Here is a 25,796-nt window from a genome sequence, read left to right on the forward strand (position 1 = left end):
AAGACATGAGCTACCTAGGGAGCAACAGGATGTTTTGTTGTTCTGTATGTGATTGTAGTGCAAATTAGCCTTCGATCAATGTGTAAAGAAACTGGCTTGTGAAAAAAGGTGAATTTTATAGCATGAGAAGATGTGCTGTTTGGAAATCGGCTGTACTCAATTTAAAATAGCAAGTAAAGATATATGACTTCAGATAAGATGCATATAAATTCCAAACTAACTTGTGTATCACTGCTATTTGCTCTGCATCTCCAGGATTACTTTTAGTTGTCCTTTAAAATCCCTCTGAAATTTTCATATTCCTCCTGAAAAGACACACAAGCACTCCACAATACTGAGTCACAAGGCAAGAACGCTACTTATTTCTGCATGATTATTCATTTCCCATTAAGTCCTAAGGTCACAGTAAATCACCTGTGAGGATACTATCCAGAAGATTCCCACCAGTTTCTATGATGACTACACAGTCCTTCTCTGAATCATTTACTTCATTATGCTAGTTTCAGCAAACTTCCAAGAAAAGAAACTGGTCTAAATATGGTAGATTATTATATCCAATAGATAGATATATTAACTCATAAGAAAATTATTCACATTTATCTGATAAGATCTACCTTTTTGAACTATCCTCCTAATAAATATTAAATAAAGCAACATTCATGGCAAATTCCAAGGTGTGTTAAAAATTAACAGGAGCAATTCACAGACCTCCTCAGCTAATTACTCTTCAGACTCCTGGGTGGAAGTTAAAGTCCTGTTGCATGAAACAGAACATTGCACAATGCCTTTCCATGCTACAGACCATTACCTTCTATTATTGAGTCCAAAAAATAAATGTGCAATATTCTAAACCCAAATATCCCTTAGATGCACCTTTTCTGTTTTACATTTCACCACTCTACATCTAGCAATGGCCTAATCAAACATGAGCTTTGGTCATCCTTTATTTTGTTTCTGACATAAATAAACTATTGTCCATTACCTTTATACTCCATAGCTTCAGAAATTTTAAATCTCTTCGACTTTCCTGAATCAGCCAGGTTGTCCAACCTATATATTCATTGTTTTGACTTATTTTCATTTACATCCTTTGTTCATATATAGATTTTTGATGCTATTGTGATATCTATGTATCCATTTGACTGTAACAACTTTTTGTCGAATATCACTTTCCTTCATTTCCATGCAACAGACCTGTTACTGCATCTAGAGTGATAGCCCCGAAAAATTCTACAAATATTAGCAATAATTTGCTCTACTGCATGTGACAGGATTTGTGTATAAACACTCACGCAAGAAAGACAGAAGTGGATGAACTGCATAGCATAAAAGAAGCTGGCTACATTCACACCACTAACCATGACTGACCTTAGGTGTACCCTGACACCTGCGATTTTCCAGTCAATGATGAGCTTTTCCTTCTCTGTCATAACTGGGGTAAAGTGCACTGTGCTGGACATTGAAATGTTACAAAGAGTTATCAGTGGACTACGGGCAATCCTTGTGAGTCATCATCTCAAACGCCCCTGTGCACCTGCAATGTCACACCAGTGGATGACACACTTCATGTTTCTCGGTCTTGTGGTAAAAATTTCCCAATCTATTTATTTTTCTGTTTCCTCCCATGATTCCATGTCCAATCTTCTACAGTATGAATCATTTCACACAGTCTGTTTCCTCAGTCACTGTCAGTCGCACTAGACTGAGCTTCCCACAACCTCCCCCAGCACCCTGTGGGATGCTGCGGACCCACATCCACTGACCCGCACTGAGCACCCTGCCAAGGCTCTGTCTGAAACCCAGACATTCTCCTCCTACCTGAAAGGAGGCTGTAACCAGGTGAAGGTCGGCTGTAACCAGGTGAAGGTCGGCCTCTTCTCCCAGGAAATTAGCGACGGGACTAGAGGACATAGCCTTAAACTGCACCGGGAGAGGTTCAGATTGGATATTAGGAAGAATTTTTTTCATAGAAAAGGTGATTAGATATTGGAATGGGCTGCCCGGGGAGGTGATGGAGCCACCGCCCCTGGAAGTGTTTAAGGAAAGACTGGACGTGGCAGTTCGTGCCATGGTCTGTTGACATGGTGGTGTTGGGTCATAGATTGGACTCGATGGTCTCCGAGGTCTTTTACAACCTAATCGATCCTGTGATTTTCAGTTCTGCCTACCCCCATCTCTCGTTGCTATCGAACCAAGGACGCCAAACCCCCTTTCCGGGCCGACCACGCCCTTCCACTCCTGGATCCCCACCCGCCCCGCGCGCGCGCGCAGCCATCGCCTCCGCAGGGAGCGCGCGCGGGTCCCGCCCTTCCTGCCCGGGAGGAGGAGCCGGGAGGGGGCGGCGCAGCCGACGGGAAGATGGCGGACCTGGAGGAGCAGCTGTCCGACGAGGAGAAGGTAGGGATGTCTGGATGGGTGAGGGTGCCGCGCCGAGCCGCGCCGCCCTCCTGTCCCCCGTTCCTCCGAGCCGGCGGGCCCAGCTCGGCTCTCGGCCCGGGTTCCTGTTGTCGCCATGGCCCCGGGCCGGGCCCGGCGGGCGGTGGGTCGGGGGAGGCCGGGGCAGGGCTGGGCTGGGCTGGGCTGGCCCGGCCGCATCTCCCGCCGCGCCTTGTACGGTGCGGGCCCGGCGGGGGCGGCGCCGGGGGCGGCGGGCGCTGTGCCGGCCCGTGTGCGGGGAGCGGGCACGGCACGGAGCGGCAGGAGGGACGCGGAAGGGCTCTCCCCTCCCCTTCCCCCACCTCCACTTCCCGTTCCCGAAGCGCCGTGCCCGTGCCAGCCGGAGCACCGGGCCTGCATCCCCCTGCACCCTCGCAGGCTGCGGGAGGAGATGGGGAGCAGGTGATTGCGGAGAGGAGCGGGGTGTGGGCGTGAGGAACGCTGCTTTACTTCCTGCTAGGAGGCGTTAATTGGGGAAGCGTAAGGTCAAGGAGCAGACGGCCTGTGTTAGGGAGATGTATGTATAATCTCTTTTTGTGGCAGTTGGAAATTTAGATTTAAGGCAGATTTTTCTAGAAAAGCCTCACAAGGAGTAGGATGTCTTGTGAAACCTCAGTTTTCACTCCTCCTTGTCATCCTCTGTTGGATCCATCTTCATGGCAGCTGCCTGTTTCCAAGCTAGGGTGTGGTGTTTTGTCTACATTGTGCTGGTGCACTGCTCATGCCTTTATGTAATGCATGATCTTGTTCACTTTCGACTTTAAAAATTTAGATTTTCATGGCTGTGGAAGCTGTGAGATGCCACAAATGTGAGAGGCATCAATAAATGATATTTCAAACTTGTTTGAAGTTAGAAGGATGTCTAAACTGTTTAAGTGGTTACAATAAGACAGATTTTCTGTTTGATCACTTTTCATGACAAGAGATGCACTGATGTGCCAGGGGATGTGTAGCACGAGGATCTCGTTGTGTGTTTCTCAAGAGGTTTTAAGACTATGCCCTCCTCTATGTAATTCACATTCAAATGCCACCTCTGTGTTGGTACAAGCAGTAATCTTATCAATAAGTATAGGTGGTAATACATGTTACTTTTAGCCCCTTATAGGAAATACAAGTAACACTGATCTAGTGCGTTGTACCTAGAGGGTGTGCAGAAAATACTTAGACTACAAGTTATCTTGTCATCACTGAATGGTTGGAAGGGACCTTGGAGGTCATTTTGTAGGGTCATCTGTAGGATGCCCAGGACTACATGCAGATGGCTTTTGGAAATCTCTAAGGACGCAGACTCCGCAACCTCCTTGGACAACCTGTGGCAGCGCTTGGTCACCCTTGCAGTAAGAAAGTGTTTCCTGGTGCTCAGATGGCACCTCCTGTGTTTGATTTTGTGCCCATTGCTTGTTGTCCTGTCAAATAAGAAAAGGCACAATGACAGTTTTATCTCGTCTCTGAAGCACAGTCTGTGCTTTTGTGACTGATGGAGTTTTCTGAACTTTCTTCCATCCAGTAATTTCAGGGGTTTTTTCTCTGAAAATGGGTGCAGACCTTCTAGAGACTCTTCCTGTCTTGATATAAGTAAATAGAATGAGCACTCATCCATTGTAAATTTAAATTGATTACTTATCTGCTTCATTCCTGTATATAATTGATTGGCCTATATGAGTGGAATTTTCCAAGTCTGAGAGTGTATTTTATTGGCTAAGAAAGCAAAGATGGGTAACCTGCAAACTAATGGAAAAACAGGCAAATATCTATGTAGATTTTGTGATGCCTTAAGATTTTTTTTTCTGATGCATTAAGTTGTTGTATCATTGTAAAATAAAAATGTTATTTGAAACATTCAGTTTACTGAGCTAAAAAAAAATCAGCTGGATAGCATTTGACAAGCACACCCTTCTCACTCATCCAGCTGGGACTATAAATAAATGTAGGAGTAGATGCAAACAGGCAAACATTGATTTTTCATGGCAAATAAATCACGTTGCTCATTTATATACTTTTCTCCCCTGATACAGAACTGATAGTGTTGAAGGCTGATGCAGATGATGGTGGTGATGTAGTTTTGTAGCTAATTTCAGTAGAAACATAACTAGAGCCCTGGTCAGAACTTCTGAAATTCAAGGAGGGAAGAAGGTGAACCAAATAACAGAAGTTTTTTTGTATCAGATTCCTAATAATTATGTATGAGCACAAGTAAAGAGGAGATCGAGTGATATAGCCCCTTGATATGACAAGTTCTGGAATGTCTTGGATTCATATCTTACTTCATGTGTAGTCAAAAGACTTAAGTGTTGCAAAGACAGTAAGCAGTTCATATACCTTATTCTTACTAGATTTAAGGTCACTGTGTTTAGCTGTAGCATAATTCAAATTTAAAACTGGCAGTGTATAGCATAATTGAAGGGGCATAATTGAAATAATGGCAAAACAAAGAGTTACAGTTCAGGTAAAGAAGCTGTAAAACCAAGGAAGAAGAGCCAGTTGCCAGAAGGAGTATGATTTCAATATTCAGGATTGCGTAATTGGTTTTGAACTTGTTCCTTAGATTCACATTTTAATGTGAGATTTTTGAAGCCTTGCTTTTCTTTCAATAATGACAGTAAGTGTGAGGATAAATTTGAATAAGCATTTAAAAAAAAAAATCTGAGAACTACTTGAAGTAGATAAGTTGTGTAAGATTTGTGTAGATCCAAAGATCTGAAGTTGGACTATTGCCAGTGAGAGTTACTGCCTTTAGCATCCAGGACCAGCAATTTTTCAGTGCTAAAGACAGTTTTTGTGAGCCACAGTGTTTTGTAGTTGCTTTATTCAGGTAGGTCACTGAAATTTCAGAAGCTTTTGGATATGTGGAAAACATAAATTTATGTTTACTTCTGTTTATAAATAAAAAATAGGTGTGAAAGTTGTAAATCTTGAAGCTCTGAACTCTCAAGCAATGGAAAATGATCACTTCTGTGCCCTACCTATGGATAATGCATCCTCACTTAAAAAGTTTTGAATGCAAAACCTCTTTATGTATCCAGGATATTTGAAATAGTTTTATTTAAGTCTAGTAACCATTTTTTCCAGTTCAGTTTTATTCCAGTTTCTGTAGAAATTGTTTTCTTACCTGTGGCTGTGTCAAACAAATAAATATATATAAAAATATTTTTAATGAGCATATTAGTGCGAATATAAAAGGTACAATTTATCTACATGAATATAGGCAATGACTGATGGAAGGTACTGATTTTACTGTAAACGTTGCATTTGCTAATGTAAATATTCATTAACAAACAACAGCACAAATGAAAAACAACACTAAAACTATTTAAAACATAAAGCTTGTGTTCTGCAGTTCATTTTTGGTGACTTGAAGGGACACATTTACTGTAGGTTTGGTTGCACAGAAGTTAAATAGCCGTGTATGTCTCAAGATAAAGGCTGAGAAAATGAGGATACCTTCAGGGAGGAAAGGAGAGAATCCTCTTAGGAAAGGATAACACATGAATTTTTTTAATGCAAAATTAGCCCTTGCATTCCTGAACATAATAAATATGGGAATTGTCAAACAGTATTAAAAAAAAGGAACCACACCTCTTTCAGTAAGCTTATGTCTCAGTAGTTTCACTTGCTCAGAAAAGTGGGATTTAACAGTGGGTCAGCTTGCTGTGATTAGAAAAAAAACTTCTCTTATGATGAGGAAGTAGTCCTATTTTTTAAAATGAGCCTTCATTGCTTCCTGGTACTCCTGGTGCATTGGGTAATTTTGTAACTTCTTAGATTTATAGGTTGTGACACCTCATTTAAGTTATAAAGGCTGAGGTCTTACACCACCTAAACTCTGCAGTGTAGTTTTGTCAGATAAAGGAAAAGTCAGTGCTTTGGAATGAAAAGGCTGTGCCAGTAAAATGCATTCTCTCTCGTGGAACTTTGTCTTTAATATGTAATACACTGACAGCATATTGCACTTGGACATACAACCCACCACTGTGGGAGGCTCAGGTGTTTCCTTAACACAAATATAAACCTTTCTCCTGTAACTGTTTTGGAAACATTAGCAGAGTTTTTGACTGAAAAAGTGTTACTTTTCTAAAATCTTTACATGTGTTAAAGCAGTTCCTGTGCTCTAAATCATTAATTTTGAAAGGATTTAGAATTCTCACTTTTAGAATTGTGCTGAATGAGACTTGGAGACTGTAAATGAGTCGGAGCCAGATTTGCATAACCTTTTCTGGGTATAATTGCAATGTAATCTATAAGGTAAACTTAAGGTAAAGTCTTGCAAGTATCCTAACGTTCTTTCTTTGTAGTTCATCAGTGTACACTTGGTGCAAAAGTGCAGCTTTACTAACGTGTCTCACAGAAGGACCTTATGAGCATCCTGGTTCTTATTTGTATTTAAATACTAAATGGAACTGGAAATGCTGTAGCAGGATCTGATGAAAGTTTGAAAAACTTTTAATACTTAAATGGGTAGTAACTCAATTACTTTTTAAGCATATCTGGTGTTTAATTTACTACACTATCAAAGCTATGAAAGTTAATGTTTTTTCCTCAAGTGAAATGTAGCTGTGTGTAATGGTGTGGAAGGAATTGTTTTTACAAAGATGAGGTTAAACTCCATGGTTACACTTTGATAACATTTTGAGGAAATTGTTTAATAAGAATGAGAAAGTTGGGAGTGCTTCTCAGACTGACATGTAGTTCTGAATATAGCAGTCCTTCCAAGATTAAGATTTTCACGTACATCTCAGAATGTCCATAAAAATGTGTATGAAAATAGTGTGTTGTCTTAAGAATTATTTTTTTTTTTAAATGCACCAATATTGTTGAGATTGAAGGACAGGACAGAGATCTGAATCACTTTGTTGGGGAAGTATTAAACACTATTTGAAGAAATGATCATGTCCTGTATGTGTAACTGCAAAGAATAACTTTGTTTATTTCTACAGTCATACAGGCTGGAAGAAACTTCTGGACATAAGTCAAATGCTGCTTGTTCAAAGCAGGCCAACTTAGATAAGGTTGCTTAGGGACTTGGTTTGAGTTTTGGGTATCTCCAGTGATGGAGATGATACTGGCTTTTGGGGTGAGGTATTGCAATGTTTGACTAAACCCATGCTTAGAAACTTTTCCTAATATTTAATTGTTGCAACTTGGGTCCAGTGCTGCTTGGACTTGCTGCTGGGCTTTCACTGTGTACCTCCAGAGAAAGTTACTATGCAAAGCAAAATTTTCTGCCTTTCTGACAAGTTTAAAAGTAATTACTTGAAGCTTGAAGATGAACACAAATGAAACCTGTATTATATTTATAAGTGCTTTTTAAAACTGCCGTTCATATAGTCTTTTCCTATTAGTAGTTTGAAAAATTAGGTACTTTTTGTGGACCTTTTTTGGACTTTTAACATGTTATTGAGTATGTATAATGCAGTGGCAGCTCACGACCATCTTGCCACCTTTGTGCTCACAAAACTTATGCAGAAGCTTGCTACCCAGGAAACCTCATAGTTTAAGTAGATAAGAGAGACAAAGTGAACCAAAAATAGAGAAGAGCAATAGAACAAGTTATTGGCAAACCCAATAATGAAACTGGAGACAATTTCTGATATAATAGGTATGATTCTATTGCACACCAACACAATCATCAACTGTTCTGCTGTGAAAGTCCATCTTTGGTTCATTTCAGTTTTGGCAGTCAAAGAAGAGCGGGATATAAGGGGTTTAGTCACATTACTTATCAAAACAGTATATTTTTTTCAGGCAACACCCTATAATATTCATTTTCAGTTTCTGAAAGTGGGGTGTAAAGGGGCTTGAACTGCTCATTGAGAAATGAAAGCAGATTTTTCAGCATATGGCAATTACTTTTTTTGTAATGCTTTAGTTAAAAGCTTCTGAAATGTAAAATACTTCAGATACTTTCTTAACTTGACAGAAGGTGTTAAAATTTTTAATAGGTAACTCTGAGAGAGGATTTTAAGACACTGAAATTGGGAGGGAGAGGCATACAGCTAAGATGGCACTTTATTTTTCATAGAGCAAGCTCTGAGACTGTTCCCTTTCTCTCCCCACTGCTACTGAATTCAGGCTTGATGTCCTTGGAGTATCCAATTATAACAAATTCTCTTGGGCTAGGAGGAAGACTCACTTTAAAAATTTAGGTTTTGTAGTGGAAGAATACTTTTCAAATATTAACCAAGTGCTTTTTAGCTTATAGTGGGTACCACTTTATAAGGATTGCCGAGAAAGAGAGGATCGCATCTTAACAGAATGCCTTGGTTCTGTATGTGGGAGATGATACTGTCGGTTTCTTTCTTTGTGAATGGAATCTTAGTTAGCCATTTCTTATACCTTTTATTTCTCAGGCAAAAGTTAATGCTTTTGCTTTTCACTAAATGTAAAATTTTACTATTTTTTCAGTTTTCAATGAATGATTTTTGCAAGGAAATAGGGATAATTTTTTGTATGCTGCTTATCTGTTCCCTATCTGATCCATAAGCTAAGTATGCAATTGCTCAGCTGCTAAAGGTTTTATGGGTAAGATTTACTCATAATTTTGCATTAGACCAATACCTGCACTAGATATTTGTCAAATTAGATAAGATTTCTGTTTAGCAAAGGGAGTGCTAGTCTCTAGCATGCTTCTCAATACAGTATTTTGTTTCTTGGGCTGATTACATATATTAGGGCTTGACCTTACAATGAAATAAGAAGTACCAAAAAATGATGTAATTTCAAATACTGATATGTTGAAGCGCCCAGTGTATAGTCTCCCAAGACTGGAATTTAATGCTACTTGATTGGACACATCTCCTACTCATCTTTTTTTTTTTTTTTTTTTTTTTTAATTTTACCTTTTTTTTTCTTTTTCTTTTTTTTTTTCCCAGAAAGTCCTTTGGAAGTTACTGAAAGCAACTTTTGTCCAAGTTGTGAACCTGAGATGTTATTATTTTTTCCTTCTGATTGTTTGTATTCTGAACTTTCATGTACATCCCTGGAAAAAGGACTACCACATGAAAGATAAAAACTTGTAGTTAAGACACTTCAGGGAAGAATGTTCTATATGACAAATTTGGGAAATGTGGCCCTACCAATAATTTTAGAATCCCATTTGCATATATGGAGTTTTCTTAGCCTATTTGTTGTCCAGCCAACTACTGAGAAGACATAAACTTTCAGAGAAATAAAGATGTGAGGAAAAATAATATAATGTATTCTACTGTCTGTATTATAATTACAAGCAATTTTTTCTAGTTCAGAGGTTTTATTAATTGACGCTGATAGTTGAAGCTAAAGTCTCGGGTTGATCTTGATCCCTTCACATCTACAAACAAAACTTATTTATTTCACTTATTTGAGACCAGTATAATACTTTTAATTTCCAAGTTAAAATCTGTGAAAGCTTGTGACATTAAAATTAGATATAGTCAGGAGTAATAAAGTTAACTGCAAAATTACATGGGGGAGATTTATCTTCTTTAATATTTTTTTTATGGTTAGACTTGTGTATTACCCAAGTGATATATATTGCTTTCATGTTCTCCTTTGCTATCTGTGGCTGATACAATGACTTTCAGGAGTCCTGTTTTATGTTTGGGTTTTATTAATCCTTCATCTTATCTTATGTGCTGTGTAAAGTGATTTTAAGATGGAAACTGTTATGATATTTAGATATTCTGCTGCTGAAAGGCCCTACAGTGAAGAATCCAGCATCTTTCAAAGTGGTTATTTTTATGAAAATAAATCTCATTATCCAAGTCAGGTTTTCAGGTAGAAAGAAGGCAGCTAAAATACCACATGTTGTGTAAGATTTACTTTTTGCACCACTGTTAAGTGCTGGTACTGTTATATAGTCTTAAATACATGTGTATTAAAAATAAGTGAGGAAAACACACGTTCTACAGATGCAATGCAACTCTAGGCATTACTAATAAGGAAATGTCTGTTCAGTCAAAGCCATAGACATGGAATGTGCCCCTCCTTTCCTGTGCCACAGAACCACATTTTTGCAGTGTTTTCTTCCTCAGTTCTTCCAGAAGCAGAAGTGAATTGAATACTACAGCACATTTTTCGGTTGAGCCTGGTAGGAAGGCAGTTGCAGCACTACTTCTGTATTCATTCCCTGTCTACCAGAGCCTTAGTTCCACGTTTGTGTGAGATGATGCATGTTTTGGGATGCTGCTTCACTGTTTGAAATTATGCCTGGGGGTATGGTGAGGTTTCATTAGAGGCTGAGAAGGCAATTTGCTGCTGACGTGGGTTAATCACTTCCTCACATGTATATTCCCAGTGCTTGTCTAGCTGTTTGAAGGCTTTTTCACCTCACAAAACTGTCAGCAGGAAGGAACAATAATTATTTAAAGTTCTTTTATAAGTGAATTGGTTGCTATCTTCTTGCCACCTTTTAAAGCTATTCTTTAGCTATATGAATTTGCTTATCTGAATATTCACATAAATAGATGAGCACTGGTGATGCATGGAAGTTTGTAAAAATGCATCACAGGGCTTATTTAGGAAGAGGCAGGGAGATTAGTCATTTTGTTGGCAGCAGCAGCATGGTATTAAGTCAGTTCATGCCATCTAGGAAACACCCCCAGCTCCTTTATTATTTTAAAAGATGTGTGGTCATTACTGGTGTAACATCCTAGTAAGTATCTAACCTAAGGATTTAATGAGCGCTTGGAGACAGTGATACCAAGTGTCTAGCTACCCAAAGCAGAAGCCAGTTATATTTTCTTTAAACACTGAAGGGTTTACAAACTCAAAAACTACGTTGGCGTTTGCAGTGCTGACAGAGCATCAGGCATTGTATCTTGCAAATGTTTGAACCTTAGACTGTGTTCCTCGATGTGTTGTTACAAGTGTCAATGCAAAATTCATTTTGGCTGGTAGGTGTCAGAGCTGCATATTGAAAAATAATGGTACAGCTCAAGGTGAACTCAAACCACAAGTTTGAATCAAACTCAGAACTCGATAAAACTAGATAAGTCTTTTGTCCAGTATGAGTCCAAGCAGGATCCCTGAATGACTTGTATGTTACTGTGAGTGTGAGTTACAGGGTCTTGAGAGAATTGGAACTTACCTGGTTTAAATCAGTTTAACTGTTAATATTTCTGTAACTATGGGTTAATTGTGAGAAACCCCTGTAGTTACCTGTAAATAGAGTGGGTCAAGACAAAGCTATTTGTTTAGTTGCCTGCAGACAGGTTTTCAATAAGAACTACAGCAGAAGGCATGTGTGAGAATAGACCTCTCTGGACTCTTTACTGTTACTGGAGCTCCCTTCTCCCCAGTGTGATATCTCATCTTCTTTTTTTTGCCAAACATAGGTTCCTGTGAATGGGATATTTATTGTGTTTTATAAGACAGCTAGGTGCCCTCAGGAATCCGGAATGTAAATGCATAATATACAATGCTTTGCCATTGTATGCTATAACACTAATAAAAGTAACTTCTGGAAGCTCTTTTTTTTTTTTTTTGACCCTTGTGGTTAACAACAAAGTTGTCTTTGAGTGAAAATGTATTATGGGAATCTTTTACACACCCTCCCCCAAAATTTTCGTGCAGTTTTTTAGGTAAAAAAGGCTTTTAATATCTACTTCTCTGTTTCATTTTTATTGCTGTGGAGCAGTGAACTTTAACCTGTTACAAGTGTAGAGGAGGGTGAGTCTCCCTTCTGCAAGGAGTTCACAGCTGAATTTGAAATAAGTGATGCGTAGGAAAGAGTAATGGCAAGTAGGTGGTTTCACAGCATCTTGCTTATCGGCATGTTTTTATTGTGCAGCATGGGTGTTGATTGAAGGAGTGAGCTGTCAAGGTGCCTGACAAATACAGCCATGTTTCAGTTAAGTTAAAAAGGGAAAAGAAAAAGGAAAGGGGGGAAATTTTAATTCCCCTGTTACCTTAGCAGATCGAGAGGAATGAGCGTGCCCTGGCGGAGCTGACAGTGGTGTGGCACTGTGGAGCCCCGCACTGCTGCGAGCGCTATTCCTGACCATATATAGGCACATACAGCACAGAAGGTCGGGCTTCTTCAGCCAGTGTCACTTCTGATGTGTCAGGAACAGGAAGAGTGGTTTGGGGGCATTTGAAGTCACTACATATAACTTCTTTAAAAGAAAATAAACTCGAGAATGTCTTAGGCTGGAAAAGGTACAGGAGTAAGATTTCTCAATGTATCTGATGGGTGTCACACATTGGGAGAAATTAGATTGTGAAATAAAGGCAGAAGGTTGAAAAGAAAGATGGATTTAGCATAACTGTCACCATTCAGTACATTACTGCATTTCTCTGTGCTTGTGCAATCTGAAAACTGCAAATACTGTTGTAACTAAGTGTAGGCATTTGTTGACAGACTAATTGTTTTAATCTCTAGTCATTATGCCTAATAACCGTGCTCATCACATGCAATAAACCTGTCCTTTTCTCTTTTGCTAAACTTCTCTGTCTGAATTTTTACCTTAACTGAAATAGTTTACTTTATAAAATCAAAAAGCTTGTAACTGATATGATGAGTAGCATTTGGCTTCACTTGCAATGAGAAGGTAAATATTGCTAGTTCTTACCTGCCGATACCAGGGTTCCATTTAAGCAAGACTGAGAGTGGTGTATATGTGAAAATTGGAGAAAGAGAACGCCTACAGTGCGGAATGCTTCCCTTCTCAGTGTTTTCAAAGTATCTTTTTTATATTTTTTTATATATAACTTACTCTCAGCTTCTGTATGATTTGTCCAAATTAATACTCAAACCTGCACAAAGTCATGTTTCATAAAAACATATTTAGATTGGGGGGTTTTACATTCAAGAAATTTAATATAATAAATGCACAGTTCCTTACATAGGCTTGTAGTAAAAGCTGCCTTTTTGTGAACCATTGATGACTGGATGTCAGGTTTTTGCCACTCTGAAGACTTTAAACTGAAAACAGTGTCCATAAATCAAATCTTGGAAAGCTACATCAATAAAACACTGTCTTCAACTTCAGGTGGTGTTTCAGGAGTAACTAGAATAATAAGTGGAGAAACTTCAGGTGTTGTCTGTCTTTACTTTTGAATTTTCTCAAGAAATACTCAACTGTAACCTAATTTTTTGTTAGTTGCTGATACCTGTGTAAGGTTCTTGTACTTGTGTGAAGGTGTAGTTCTTTTGGGTGAAAAAGGGTTTGTCACTTAGACTTTTAAAATATTAGGTTGTTTCTGTTTTGGCCTGTTCAAGTCAATTTTTAAAAGTCTCAGGGTATTGAGTAATCAGCATTGGTTGCAGCTGTAATGCATCTGATAGACATGTTTTCTTAAAACAGTTTTCAGCAGAAAAGCTTCCTGTCTCAGCTGGACTGAAGTGCAGTTGAGGTTTTTTGCTTGTCACTTTGTATTACAAGTTATGCGCCTCTTGCTATATGTGCATTCTTAGTTTATTTTTTTTTAGTTGTCCATAAACACCACATTTTATATGGACTGTCCCTTTGTTTTAATTGTGCTTCCCCAAGTGTTAGCTGAACCAGAGGCTTTTTATTGGCAAAAGGGAGAGATTTTCATCTTGTTGGGGCTTATGGAAGTGCATTCATTTATCCTTCAGCATAGTCTGGTTTTGGAAAACAGAAGCCTCTTTTAGAGCATTAATTTCTGAAACAATTCAGTGGCAATAAAGCTGTAAGTGATTTTCTGTTGTAATGTGCTAAGTGAGACTACTGGATTTAATTCTTTTATATGGGCTCCCTGTATATATGAGTTGGGGAATTACAGCTTTTTCAGATAGTCATCACAGATAAGTTAATTTGGCTTAACTGCTGAAGCAAAGTTCATTACTTTTAAATTGGCTTCACAAAGGCAGGTTAGCAAAATGCAGTCTTAGCTGACAGATGCAATTTCTTAAGACACCTCAGGTTTTTTGCTTCTTGTAAGCATTAATATACTTTATACTCGATGAGATGTTCATTGCAAATTTGCACGATTGTGTTTTTGTTCTGTGAAAAGTGTCATCTGTGATGAATTATCACACTGAAAAAATTCTTAGTGAGGCATTGAATTTACTAGTAAAATGTTCATTAAAAGTAATGTTTAGTTTGGTCTGTGCTGAAGAAGCATCTGTTACTGTTGAATGTTTTTGAATGAATATTACTTATACTATAGCTAATCTGACTGATAAGAATAATTTTTACTGATAGCGAAAAAAGAAGCAAAAGCAGTTTTACATTACCAAAAAAGGTGAAAATGGGGTAGTATTCCAGTTTTAGTACAGACCTAATATCTCACCTTAGAGATGTTACTAGTTTAAAGCATGCAGTCATTCAGAGTACAGTTTGGGCACCCAAGTTTTGCTTATATAGCTTCTGCCAGCCCAAAATTGATGGACTTGTTATTTCAGGGCTCCAAATGTCTGTGAGTCTTGTTTTTCTGCTTGCCCGAAGCTAATCTGGCCTTGGCAGGGGTGAGCAGTCCTGTTCACCTGAAGTGTTCCTTCATCTAACTTTGAGCCAGGAGTCTGCTGCACTTTAGTCCAGTTGAGACAGGAAGATATTTTTACTGAAAGCACACAACTAAATACTTGCTCTTAAGTGTGAGGCCCAATCCCTGACTATTGGTGTTTATTGGTATCAGCCACCAAGCCCCACACTGTCCCATCAGGGGGATCAGGGAGAGAATCAGAAGGGTGAAAGTGAGAAAACTCGTGGGTTGAGATAAAGAGAGTTTAACAGAGAAAGCAAAAACCATGCACAAAAGCAAAGCAAACCAAGGAATTAATTCACCACATCCCATAGACAGGCAGATGTTCAGCCATGTCTGGGAGAGCAGGGCCCCATCACGTGTCCCGGTGACTTTAGTAAGACAAACACCATCACTCCAAACATCTCCCCCTTCCTCCTCCTTCCCCCCCCTTTATATACCAAGCCTGATGTCATATGGTATGGAATATCCCTTCAGTCAGTTTGGGTCACCTGTCTTGGCTGTGTCTTCTCCCTACATCCCATGGACCCCCAACTTCTTTGCCGGTGTGGCAGTACAAAAAGCAGAAAAGGCCTTGGCTCTGTGCAAATGCTATTCAGCAATAACAAAAACATCTCTATATTATCAGCCCTGTGTTCAGCACAAATCCAAAACACAGCCCCATACCAGCCATTGAGAAGAAAACCCCAGCCAAAACCACCACAGTTGGTCATTTGGTAAAATGCCCTGATGATAGAATTCTTGGAGCCAGTCTTCTCCTTCTTGAGTGCTTTAATAGTATCATAGGTTAGCTGTATTTCACATCCTTTATTTTTCTTTGGATTGAACATTGAGCTGAGTACAGTGCCCTGACTTCAGCAGGAGAGGTATGGAGTGTGCAGATTGGTGGTTGGGATAATCTTGCTAATGCAGATGAGTTCCTTTGGTTCAAAGGAGATAATCCAAGTCTCCTTTCTTCTTACCTGGGCAAGTGCTTTAATAAGTTACCATAGAAGAAGATGCTCTTGTCTCTCTGTCTCTTTTGAGAAGAGTAAAGCCTGTTACATTTATCTCAGTATAATGCAAATTCATGTTTACATGGAAAGAAGAGTTCTGATGTGGACATTTGAGGTAGCAGATAAAGGCTGTCTGCAATCCAAAACGTTGCATTCAGGTTAGAAAGTTTGGAACTGACAGCTTTTCCATTTCCATTAGCAGCTCTAGTGGTGGTGTGCTGTTTGTGAGCTGAAAGCTGCCTAGGCTAGTCACTTGAGGTTTTAACACTGCTAGTGACGCAGCTAAGCACTCTGTCAGGGTACTCTAAGCTTGAGTCACCTCTCCTGGAGACTGTTTGAAACTTGGGCTGTGTCAAGAACCAGGGGCCTGAGCACTGGCTGTATTGCTGCTAGTAAAAGCTGTTTGCAAGTCAGTTCAAGAGCTTTAGCATGTTCAGACAGTTCTTTTGTAGTTTCAAATACATATAAATGTGTAAATACAAAGCATTCTTTGGTTATTTTTAGATATTTGTATGGTGGTTCTCAAACACCTTAATTTCAAACAGTGCTCTCAGAGAGTGCAGACACTGAATCTCCCAGCTCTTTATTCCACAGAAATGTAATTGAAGGTGTTAGGAATGGGAACTATGATTCGAGTGGTATCCTGTATTTGAATAGCAACATCGTATCAAGCATGCAAGAGAGCTTAGAGTGTCTGCTGAACTTGGATGACTGTAAAGTATGAAAGATAGGAACTTTTGTCAGGTGAAATTAGGGAACCAACATTTATTTAATTAGTTTCTATAATGGGTGCCCATAACAGTTTAAGGGGGAAAGAAGAATAAATGAAAGCAAGTCTGCTGAGTGACATTCTGCAAATAAGGTAATAGTTGAGAGGTTTTAAGTTCTTTCACATTAAAAAAGTATTTTTGTGTTCCTTTTGCAAGCACATGTATCTGTAGGTGTGCAGTGAACCAGGTCAGGGAACTGGTCTGAGGGGAAAAAAAGAGCAATAGCCTTTCTGATTTTATTCACTGTGTTATTGTACAAGGGCTTGTGCAAGCAGGAGGAAGAAAGCCAGGGCAGGTGCACATACTTGTAGTGGAAATACTGGCTTATGCTGTGTTTTCTTTGCAAGAAGTTGTGGCTGAAGGCAATTGTTGGAGGACTTGCATTAATTAAGATCTCAAGGTGGTTTTTTTAAACTTTATCTGTTGATCCTGTGGCACTAAGAGGTCATAGGTAGATGCAGGTGAAATTACATGTTTTAGTGTCTATGCAGTGGTTTTCAACTTGTGTAGTTTATCAGTTACTATCTAACTGTCACCTTTTGGAAAGTATAGAACCATAGGATGTGTAGTAAAATTAGAAGAGAGGCTTTGAAGATCAAGTGTATCTTCATCATGGTTTTTTGCTCTTCTGGATTGTGTATTGATTCCCAGGCATCCATGGACTGAAAGTTAAAATATTCAATAATTGTGAATATATTATTGATCTTATGTGTTATATTCATCTTTTTCTTTTTGCGAATAATTACAAAACATGAATGATTCGATTTCTCCATCTGCTTCCATCACATATAATCTCCTTTATTCTGTCTGAAGAGATGGAACTTTATATTCTGTGTTTTTAATGAAGACAGGAAGTTAAAATAATCCAAACAAATATGTGAAACAGTGGGAGTTGAAAAATTTCATGTCTGGCTATTAAAATTACATAATGCATAACTGGTTTGAATAGGAACAAATACAAGTATATACAACTACATGATTGTTTTTGTATTTAAGGTGCGTATAGCGGCAAAATTCATAATTCATGCTCCTCCTGGGGAATTCAATGAGGTGTTCAATGGTGAGTATCTGTCTGCTCTGTCCTTTCACTTAAGGCATCTATATCCAAAATTGTATTGCTGATCACTCTCCTGAGTTTCATGTAGTTTACATAGTAGTAGCTCCCACACTGTAAGAGCTGGTTTTGTAGCTTGGCAAAATAAGCTTTTCAGTCACAAGACAGCTTGAAGTTTAAATGTAAAAGGAAGAAAGTACTACTTTTCTTTGTGATGTAAGAACAAGCTTTCTCTCTGTTTTTAATCAGTCATGAATTAACAGGTGCTGGGGTTTTCATTCAGAAACCACATGTACTCTTTTCAGTCTTTGAGAAACAACTATATTTTTCAACAGAAATTAAACTAGCTGAAATTAAAATGGTCTTTTTTTCTGTTTTAAGAAGGAATAGCATTACAAATACTTAACCTTGAATATGCAGAGGACTACTGCCTAATGCCACTTGTGGAAAGAATATTAATCTTCTCCAAACATTTCTGACCCTTAAGTTCTGGGAACACTTCATTTTACTGAATGTATTGGTAAACTGAAAGGAAATTTAAAATTACCTTGTCTCAACTCTTGTTGCCTGAACTTTACCTAAGATGTTACTTTTCTTCAAGAATTGTTGTGTTTGTTTGGCATCAAGATATGTGGACATAGATATTGTATAAAAAGGCATGTGTTTTATAGCTGTGGTTTACAAATGTCTCTGAAGCTATGTAAATAAAGAAGTAAATTAGGTATACTAAACCTGTAGTTCAGTGTCAGACAGGAGAGAGCTTAAATTTGTTAAAGAATGCAATTCTTTTACAAGTCTTGTTTTTGAGTTGAACTGTGACCAGCTTATTATTATTTATACTTAACTACAGTTAGTACTGCATTTGTGAAGTGAGCAGTTGGCGAGCAGCTTAACTCAGCTCCCTGAAGGTTATTAAAATTTCTTACAGTAGTACTGCTGTAAACTTTATTGTTAAGCTAGTTCATAGTTGCAACTACCTGCTCAAAAATAATGTTTGAAAATACATAGCAAACATTTGATCATAAATGTGTGTCCAGTGTTCAATGAGATTCAGACTGCGTTCTTAAAAAGAGAAAGAAAACTTTCAGTTCCAATTCTGTAAATTGTGATTTTGTTTGGTTTAGAGGGGTGGGGGTAGTTGTGGAGTGTTTTGGTTTAGGTGGGTTTCTTTTCTTTTTGGTTCATTTGAGGAGGGTTTTTTGTTTGTGTGTTTTTAAAGAAAAAATACTTCAAATACAGTCCAGGGTGGTTTTTTTCACTTGAATGACCTTGGGAATATTTAGAAGAGTTTAATATGGTATGGAGAGACTAATGATTGGTTAGTTTATGAGCAGTGCATTAAATTATTATTAAAACAGTGCCTAGTAAATAATAAGGAAGTAAGTCAAGTACATAAATAACAAATTTTCTCCATAGTAAATATGAAGTTATTTTGAGGAGAGTATTTACTTTATTCTATATTCATATGTTTCTTGTATAATGGTAGAAGAAATGCTGTTGTCATATATTGTCCTCTGACTAGTAGAGTGTCATTATGGAACAAGACCAAAATTGGTAAGGCTTAAAAAACAGTAAGTGCAACACATACCGTATAAGTGTCATCAGAATACGGTAACAACAGTATAGTGTGAGGGATTTGGTATTATACATCTTTAAAGTGAACTTGTTAGAATTCTGTGCTGTTCTCATTCAGAACTTCTCTAAAAACTAGTTTGACAGATTCCTAGAGCTGTCACACAGCCTGTCGAATATGGCTTATATCTGCTTACCAGATTGTGTTGGAAGAGATCCATTTCTATACCATTCTTTTCATTTTGTTCAGTCAAAATTATGAAATATGAAGCAATAAACTGCCTACCTAGTAATCTCAGTGGGTATGGAGTGGTTTGAGTTTTTTGCTTTGTACAGTCTGTTGACATTTGTTATGTGACTGAAACAAGTTTCTGAGTTAACTGTACTTTTATGTTGTTAATATCTCCTTTCAGATGTTCGGTTGCTGCTTAATAATGATAATCTTCTCAGGGAAGGAGCAGCGCAGTAAGTACCAGATGCCACATACTCAGTTGCATAAAAGCAAGATGTTTTTTCAGTTAGACTTTCATAATCAGTAAGTGGTTTGTTTAAAAGATGTGTGCTTGGCAAGTAAAACTCTATTGTATGTGCTGGGCATCTTTGATCAAGATTAAATTTTTGGCAGAGGAGAGATCTGTGTTGTATCCTAATGATTAGAGCGGCTGTTTTGGAAATGGATGACCTGGATTTTGGAATTAGTCCTCACCTTTTTGGATTTTGTTTTCTGTTTCTTAGTAGAAGTTACTAAACATCTTAGACCCTACTTTTATGTCAAAACATTATGCCTACTGTGTTTTATGCCAAAATTAATTTCATCTGTAAGAACAGAGATGTCTGGCTTAGTAAGTTGGATCCCAGTTGAATTTAAACTTTATCTTATCCTCCAGTTTTATGGGTTACTGTAAAGCTTATGTGTTTGTCTACATCAGGTTAGTTTTGAACATATATCTTTGTGGAATGGTGTTTAGAATCTGTAATATGAGCACTGAGTGAACCAAGATGATTCCAAGAATCTGGGGCTGCTAGTTAATAAAGAATTTATACTTTTTTATTCATCATTGCTCAGATTATTAGCTATTACTTAAATATCTTACAGCTACTAAAGAAAAAGACTGTGCTTGATGCAGCCTTTTGTTGTTTTTTTCTCTTGTAGTGCATTTGCACAGTACAACTTGGACCAGTTTACTCCAGTAAAAATTGACGGTTATGATGAACAGGTACGAATACAACTAAATACTTGCAATCTTCCTTAAACTCTTAAAGATGTTCTGGTATTGGAACATTTCTTGGCAAGAAAATTAGAAATGTTTAGACTTCCCCACCAAAACATAGAGATTATGCCCCTCCAGTAGTACCAGTTCCATAACTTAATCACATAGGGGCAACTAAAAAGGTTGAAATTTCAGTCTGTTATGTTGGCTGAATTCAGTCAGATGTGTTTTGGAGCTGTAAAAACTATTTGCTTCATCTTCAGTACTAGAAGACATGAATTTATATCTTGCACTGTTTGTTGCAGTAAGAGGGTAAGATTCAAATTTGTTTTCTGAGGCAATGTATCACATTAGCCTTCTCTCTTGCTATATGCATGTTTTGTATGCATAATAAAGTGTGAGTCTGGATGTGAGTAGGCTTCAGTTAAATGTTGGATATAATCAGATTGGGCATGGCATTTCTTTCCCTCTTTATTAAATAGCAAATGTTAATAACTAATTTTATAATTTAATAAATTTTATATAATATAGATATGTATATAAATGTAAATGTAAAATTTTAACTAAAAGTTTATTAACACAGGTTTTGATAACAGAACATGGTGATTTGGGAAATGGAAAATTTTTGGATCCCAAGAACAAGATTTCTTTTAAATTTGATCACTTAAGAAAGGAGGCTACTGATCCTAGACCCCACGAAGTTGAAAATGCCATAGAATCGTGGAGAAATTCAGTTGAAACAGCAATGAAAGCATATGTGAAGGAACACTATCCAAATGGTGTTTGCACAGTAAGTGCTAAATTACATAACCACTGTACCACTATAGATAGAAATAAATTTTAAAAAGTAGCTATTTGTAAACCAGGAAGACAGCAATTTTGACTGTAAAGAACTTAGTCCTGTCAGGAATTCATACAGGGAAATAAGGGAAGGCTTCAGAAGTTTAATATTTCAGCTACTGGATTATTAGTGGGTAGTTAGTAGTTACTACTGGTTATTAGCAGGTCATAGTGAAGACTTACCTCTCAGTTTTGAAGTATTTTTATTTAAATTTTGTAAAGCATTAAGATCTTCTGTGGACTACTGCAGGTTGATCCCACTGATCCTGGCTACCTGGCTGGTAGTTTGGGGTGGGGGGGGGAGGAAGGGGTTGGCAGGAGGGAGAGGAAATCCATGATACAAATGTCTGCCTTAACTTAGTTTACTGAAAACTGTCTTAGTAGAGCAAACTGTTTTCTCTCCATCATATCTCCTATATGTCAAAGTGCTGTATTCTTACCACCAGAATTGGAGATTCTTACGGCTTCTTAAAGTAAAACCTCTCAGTCTGGACTAAAATGGCATTCATTTGCCCTTACAAGCCCTATGACTATTTAAACCTCAGCAAACTGATCTACTGATAGCTGTCCTGTGCTTTATGTTGATGTGACAGAAAAATTAACTTGGGGAAAAAATCAGTTGCTGAATTGACAAAGTCGGATTGGATTCCCAGGCAGTCAGATGAGTTCCAGCTCCCGTAAAGGAAACCAGATTGGATGTTCATTGAGATAATATTTGGTAGTATTTGATTTTGGGGGATAAAGCAGAACAGAGGACCAAACTTGCCTGTTTAGTCACCTTTTTGCTATTCTGTACAGGCTTAAATCATCATTTAAGTGTAGAATAACTGATGTTTGAAACCCAGCTGGTAATATATATATAGCCTCTGTAGTAACTGCTATAGGCTTAAAATTCCTATAGTTGCAGACAAATGAGTTCACATAAAATTCAGTTAAGATGTTTGACCTTCAGGTTTTCTAATCTTAGATTTTTCTGCTTTGTAATAAACACTTTAATGTTTCATGTATGAAATATTATGTAAGAACTGTAATGGTTATAAAATGAAATTTTAAAGTTTAACAGTAGTAGAACCAGATAGCTCTAAGCAGTTTGAGCAAGATATACTGAAACCTGGACTCTGTTCTTTTTTTTACTTTTCTTACTCTTCTTGTTTTTTCTTAATTCAGGTGTATGGTAAAACAATTGATGGACAGCAAACCATTATTGCATGCATAGAGAGCCATCAGTTCCAAGCAAAAAATTTTTGGTAAGTTTCTGTATGGACACACACAGAGTAAAATACAGCAAACTGATTAAGTGCCACATCACTGATAATCCTTAGTTCAGAGAAGAAGATGAGTATACATCTTGTATGTGACTTTTTTCTCCCTCCACCCCACTCCACATTTTTCTGCCAAAACTGTAGAAATCTTTTCCTTTGTGGTAAGTAAAATGTCAGACTGCATGCCTGCATCTCCTTTGCAGAACTTTATAAAATTCCATATGACACAGTTTATCACACTGGCACCAATACCATGGCTGTATTCCCTAAGGCAGTTGCTTTTGTGTGTGTTGCTTCCTTTGTGATTGACAGAATAAAACCAGCTCCTCCTGTTTTGAATGTCTTAGAGAAGTGACCAGAAATTATTTACAGTAGGATTTGAGTGATTAATTTTTGTGAGAGGTAGATAAAGATAATTTTGGATGAAATGAACTCTTACAAACTGCACATTTCTATTTTTTCTGGACTTGATTGATAGATGTTTTCCACAGTCTGGAGTGAACTTTGGATAGCACCTTACAGGAAACTGGCCAGAGTTTAGATAAACATCACAGTATCAGGAATGGGTTAAGGAGGTTATACCCTAAAGATAACTAATATATGCAGCTGTCTGAAGAAATGTATTTCTTATTTTATTTGCTATTTTCCATCTGCTTGAAATTTATATTTAGTAATCCCATGGGTAATGACTGGACTGCAGAAATTTTTGTTTTCTAATGCTGAAGGTGGATATTACATATGCATAGTAATTTCACCATGTGTATATATCAGTTAAATTATTTGCCCAGTACAGCGATTTTTATTGAATTGGTACAGCTAATAAGTTATTTTTCCTATTGACTTAAACTTGAGTAGTTAAGTCTGCATGTTTTACATCAATACAAAAAGTAACTTGAAATAATAATACTGATTTTCTTTTTAATTTGGAAGTGTGAATGAATTTTGATATTCCAAATAGTTACTTTAATATTATAGTCTTTAAAGAAGAGAGATAGATATGTAGCAACGTTGTATAAATGGAGAAAATGTTTCTTGGAAGTTTTCTTTATTAAAGTTATGGGTAAATATTTACCATGTTTCTAAGAGTTTTTCAGAGGGATAGTCAGACTCTAATTCTCATTCTTAGCGAGTTGTAATAATGCATATTGGTTTGGGGGATATGGGGATGGAGAAATGGATTCAAAGTTAACCAGGCTCCTCAGTGATGCAGCTGTATGTCTGGATATCCAGCCCAAGCTACAGGCAGTATTTATCCTCAAGGTGTCCCAACTTCTTAGGCATTTGGAAGGCTGTTGACCCACCATGAGAGCAAGTTTGTTGGATGATAGAAAACCAATACATACCAAAGAAAAATACTCTATGATTATCTGAAATACTATCAATGTAGTAGGATAGATGGCTTATTAAAGAGAGTGGAAGAAAAGGAAGGATAGTTAATCTCTTGCAAAACATCTGAAGTCAGTAGAGCTAAATAAAGTAATAACTTTGTTTTTACCTCAGAGCATTTCCTACAGAAAGGTCCTTCTGAACTTTAACTTTTTTAACTTTTTTTTTTTTTTTTTTTTTTGGAAAGCATCTTAAGGGCAAAAAAGATATCCCAGACTGGAAACACTGTGGTCTTCTTAACTTCAAGGGACCACAAAGTGGCTGAGAAGCAAACAAATCTGTTAGCTAGCTATTGAATCCCAGGCATCTAAAAACTATACCTGAAGTGTAGTTCAGCACGTAAGCTTTCTCATAACCAATGGGTTAGTCTATAAGGCTACCAGTAGTATTAGTGTCACTGAGTTGGGCAACCTTTCAGTGTTTTTTCAGTGATGCCAACAAGCTTCTGAATTGCCTTAATCTGAATTTTCAGTGATAATTTGGAATTTGTCTGAAAAAATAACCAAAAACTTTATATTTAAGTTATTGTTGTTTGTATCTGTGTCATTATATAGATTCATTAGTAGCTGTTAATTTTAGCATTTTATCTCTTTCTCTCCCATTGCTGAATGTACTGGAGCACTGGAACTTACACCTAACATTAGCAGGACTGGAACTCCTAGTATTAACTTTCTTTCCTTCTTTAAGTGCAAACACAGGAGGAATCAAGGAGAGCTGCCATGCATTCTTAATACAGCTTCAGTGTACTAACCTTCTAATCCACTAACCTCATAACTGAATAAAAAAATGTCTAGTCTACAGGAAAGAAATCAGGTGAAACTGCACTCTCCTCATGCTGTTTTCCAGATGTTTGAAACTCCCTTTAAGCATTTTGACACGGATGCTGAATTTGTGGAAGAGAACTGGAAGGAAATAGTTGTCCTGGAAGGGAAATACTAGAAGAGCTGAAAGGCCTAGTTACAGCTCAGCATAGCAGAAAGTCTTGCTACTTGAATGTTCCTTCCATTCAAGTTTTTGATAGCCTGAGGTGAAGCATGACTTTGACTGATCCAGCAAGTCATCCAGGTCCTGGAAACAAAATATTGACTGTAAATGCCTAATTAATGCTGAAAGACAGAAAGAACACTGGAGGCTTTAGGTATTTTCAGAAGTTAAGTCCTATTCTTAAAATATCCTTACTAATAAATCTCTTTGGTCCACACTGAAAACTGAGGTTAAATATTTTGAAAAACTATTCTGTTCTTCACTGATAGAGGCTAAGTCTTTAGAGGAAGATTTTGTGCATGTGTAGTTGCACTGCAAATTTAATTCTCTGGTTTCCTTGGAGTCTTAGTTGTATGTTGGGATTTTTTTCTTAACCAGTGGGGTGACATCCAATTTCTGTTTTATTGTTTTTTAAAGGAATGGCCGTTGGAGGTCAGAATGGAAGTTTACAATCACCCCTTCAACCACTCAAGTGGCTGGCATCTTGAAAATTCAGGTATGCTTATCTCAAACTGTGTCCTGGTCAGTCAAGTCTCCAGTTATTACCAAGGGAGACTCAGGCCAGTGTATTAAATATGTTAAGAGAATTTGGGTTCCCCGTAAGCAAAGCAGCAATTCAGTTACGTGTGAGTGACTTAATTGCATATTTACCTAATCCTTACAAACACAAAATATGTGTTTAATGTAATGATTCAGAAGACTTCAGAAGGTGTATTCACCTCAGCTAGGCATATACCTCTTTGGTTTCCTATTTCTTGAATTCACAGTGGGACAAGTCTTTCCTGAGGGTAGGCCCTCTCTGAAGTAGAACTTTTTTTTTCATTTTAACTAATAATAGAGGTTTTTTCATGTTATCCTAT

At 37.6% G+C, this 25,796-nt stretch overlaps 1 protein-coding gene across 1 annotated transcript in view; it reads left to right on the top strand.

The window, feature by feature from the left end:
• Nucleotides 1-2,268: 2,268 nt before the first annotated feature.
• The window catches only part of CAPZA2 (capping actin protein of muscle Z-line subunit alpha 2), a 34,100-nt gene continuing 10,572 nt past the window's right edge, over nt 2,269-25,796 (top strand). Inside the window, exons 1-7 of the mRNA XM_064656052.1 lie at nt 2,269-2,397; nt 17,624-17,687; nt 19,667-19,718; nt 20,407-20,470; nt 21,048-21,254; nt 22,472-22,551; nt 25,354-25,432. Of these exons, the coding sequence (XP_064512122.1) occupies nt 2,359-2,397; nt 17,624-17,687; nt 19,667-19,718; nt 20,407-20,470; nt 21,048-21,254; nt 22,472-22,551; nt 25,354-25,432 (585 nt within the window). The 5' untranslated portion in view covers nt 2,269-2,358. The remainder of the gene's footprint in view (nt 2,398-17,623; nt 17,688-19,666; nt 19,719-20,406; nt 20,471-21,047; nt 21,255-22,471; nt 22,552-25,353; nt 25,433-25,796) is intronic.

This window comes from Pseudopipra pipra, chromosome 5 (genome assembly GCF_036250125.1).
Source record: "Pseudopipra pipra isolate bDixPip1 chromosome 5, bDixPip1.hap1, whole genome shotgun sequence".
Taxonomy (NCBI): domain Eukaryota; kingdom Metazoa; phylum Chordata; class Aves; order Passeriformes; family Pipridae; genus Pseudopipra; species Pseudopipra pipra.